This window comes from Scophthalmus maximus, chromosome 11, assembly GCF_022379125.1.
Source record: "Scophthalmus maximus strain ysfricsl-2021 chromosome 11, ASM2237912v1, whole genome shotgun sequence".
Lineage (NCBI taxonomy): Eukaryota > Metazoa > Chordata > Actinopteri > Pleuronectiformes > Scophthalmidae > Scophthalmus > Scophthalmus maximus.
In genome coordinates this window covers 21,702,501-21,705,000 of record NC_061525.1, presented here as the reverse complement: position 1 = coordinate 21,705,000, position 2,500 = coordinate 21,702,501, and the positions used below count along the sequence as shown (strand labels likewise).

Genomic DNA, 2,500 nt, shown 5'->3' with positions numbered 1-2,500 from the left:
ATGAGGACCTCTAAGAAAAAATCCATCAAATTCTGTATGCAAGTTCCAAAGTTATGGTCATTCAAAAATATTTTCACCTTTGACCTTTACAAGTCAAATGTGGTATGTGACCTGAGAATTGGCTCTAGCTTTGATATGTATGGCCGAGTGGTTCATAGGTCACCTGTAAATGCAGTTTTGATAGAAATTTTTCTGCGAGAAGATGAGGTCACGTGTCAAATTAGTCCCGAAAAGGCCTTTTAATAAGCTTTCCATCACCACCGGTCCTGTCTCGATAGGACAGTTGATTCATGAGATATATAAGATAATATATTTTGGAATAAGAGTATTCGGCACTGGTGACCGTGACCTTTGACCTTGGCGACCCAAAAATCTATCTGCATGCAGAGAATATCCAAATGAACCCGTGTATAAAGTTTCATAAAGATCCGTCCACCCGTTAAGGAGCTAAAGTCTAATATTGAAGAAACAATATCATTTCTCGCACAGAAACACAGACGCACAAAACAACACTTCAGTAAATATTCATTCATACTTCCTTCCACTGTCAATATTCATACATGTATCGTCTGCCAGACGAGCACTTTTTCGATCCTGGGTAGAGAGAAAAATCCCACAGTCACACACCCACCTCACGCTGTGATTGGTCGGCTGTGCAGAGGTGAGAGACCGGCCTGGCATTATATTAATCTCTCCAGATTTTTTTCTTCCCTTTTTTCTCATTTGTTACGCAACCTGTCGCGGCACTTCTGAACGAGTCGAAGGTGACAACGCGGTTAATATCTAATTTCTTATTTCCATTAGGCTCCTCGAATTGACAGACCCTCGGCCCACGAGGTAGCTGACATTCAAATTCTGCAGCCCGACTGATCCAGATATGAACTAACGCACAACCGTATCCACGACAAATTAAAACATTCGCGCGGCAGATTTGGGAACGTTTTAAAAAGCCTGCATGTCTTCCCCCCCCCCCCCCCCCCCCCCCCCCCCCATCCAAGTTCACGTCGCCTCCGTCTGCGCTGCCTGAGCTGCACGTGGCGACTGTCGATCAGCGGAATAGCGCGACGCCACCCAAGCATCGCCCGCGTGTGAAAAACATCACGGAGAACCTGATCGACTGAATCGCTTGTTGCTTCCCTCTCAGACACAGGAATGTGTCAGGATTGTGGACTGACCACTGTGGGCTACTTTTTCCAGAACGTCGTACTGCACATGGTCGTGTTCATGCTTCGTCCCCAGCTCTGCGAAAAACCCCTGGACCCTCTCCTGGAACCTCCCGTTTGATGGAATACTCTTTGTTATTTAGTCGGCTGCCTTCTGCACAATTTACAGTATCAATTTTCCTTTAAAAAACTTGAACTCTGTGTTAGCGCTACTGAGTCCAGTGCCTTTGGTAAACCCTAACAGGAATGTGTCAGCGGCGGGTGTTACTCTGTCGTCATGGGAACAGTAACAGTAAGGTCCCCTGGTAACGGGACACCCCCGTGAGAAAGTCGTATATTTCGTTCCTTGAAGGGTTGCGTGCGCAGTTGCCACCTGACTTCATCCCTCGTTCTTGTCATAATGTCCTTCTGTTGCCGAGCGATTAAACCTAACTATGGGTTTTAATAAGCTTGTGTGTTGTGTTGTCGCTTCTTTTCAATCTCACACATTATGCACTTATGTTGGCGCCCAAAATTTTGCATGGTAGCAAATCGTGAAATCATGTACTGTTATAGAGTTTAACTCCAGCCAGATAAAACCCGCGAGGAACTCGTACAGTGTGCAAATGCCACGACCTTGTAGCGAATGGACACAAACTAGTGAGATCAATTTCACTGATTTATTATTTTTCTATTTTTATTGAGTTTGAAAAAGACGACACCCTTTAGAGAGTCCAGCTTTACAGAGACAGACAACGACCCACATACTGCAGCAGTTAGTGCTGCAGTGACCCACTGAGTGACATCAGACAGGGATTAAGTGTGTGTGTGTGTGTGTGTGTGTGTGTGTGTGTGCGTGAGTGCGTGTGCGTGCGTTGCGTGTGTGTGTGTTTGCTCTGCTTCTAGCGCTCATTCATTAAGAAGATGTCTGTGACTAACTATGTGCCGCGCAGTGCCGGAGACTGTGGAATGATTAATGAGACAAAATCAACCAAGGGGAACTCATTATGGATTTTAATTCAGATTCTTCAAATCAAAGACAGAAGGCCAAAATGGAGAGCAGGGTAGTCACATTGAATCATCTTTCTTCATATTTGGGATCATTTAGGTGAGAAAACCGTCTCCCCGCACGTCTGCGATTAATCAGAACGTGAGAGTCTCGTCCTCGGACCTCGGCCTCGGACCTCGACCTCAGACCTCGACCTCGGACCTCGACCTCGGACCTCGACCTCGGACCTCGACCTCGACCTCGGACCTCGACCTCGGACCTCGGCCTCAGACCTCGGCCTCAGACCTCGCACTCGTCCTCTTGGCAGCAGGTTGTGTTGTTGTCGTCGGCGCAGAGCTCCTCACAAGTC

At 47.0% G+C, this 2,500-nt stretch overlaps 1 protein-coding gene across 1 annotated transcript in view; it reads right to left on the bottom strand.

The window, feature by feature from the left end:
• Positions 1-2,141: 2,141 nt before the first annotated feature.
• The window catches only part of ly6d (lymphocyte antigen 6 family member D), a 1,027-nt gene continuing 668 nt past the window's right edge, over positions 2,142-2,500 (bottom strand). Inside the window, exon 3 of the mRNA XM_035622899.2 lies at positions 2,142-2,500. This exon is cut by the window's right edge and continues 16 nt beyond it. Coding sequence (XP_035478792.1) covers positions 2,431-2,500 — 70 coding nt within the window. The 3' untranslated portion in view covers positions 2,142-2,430.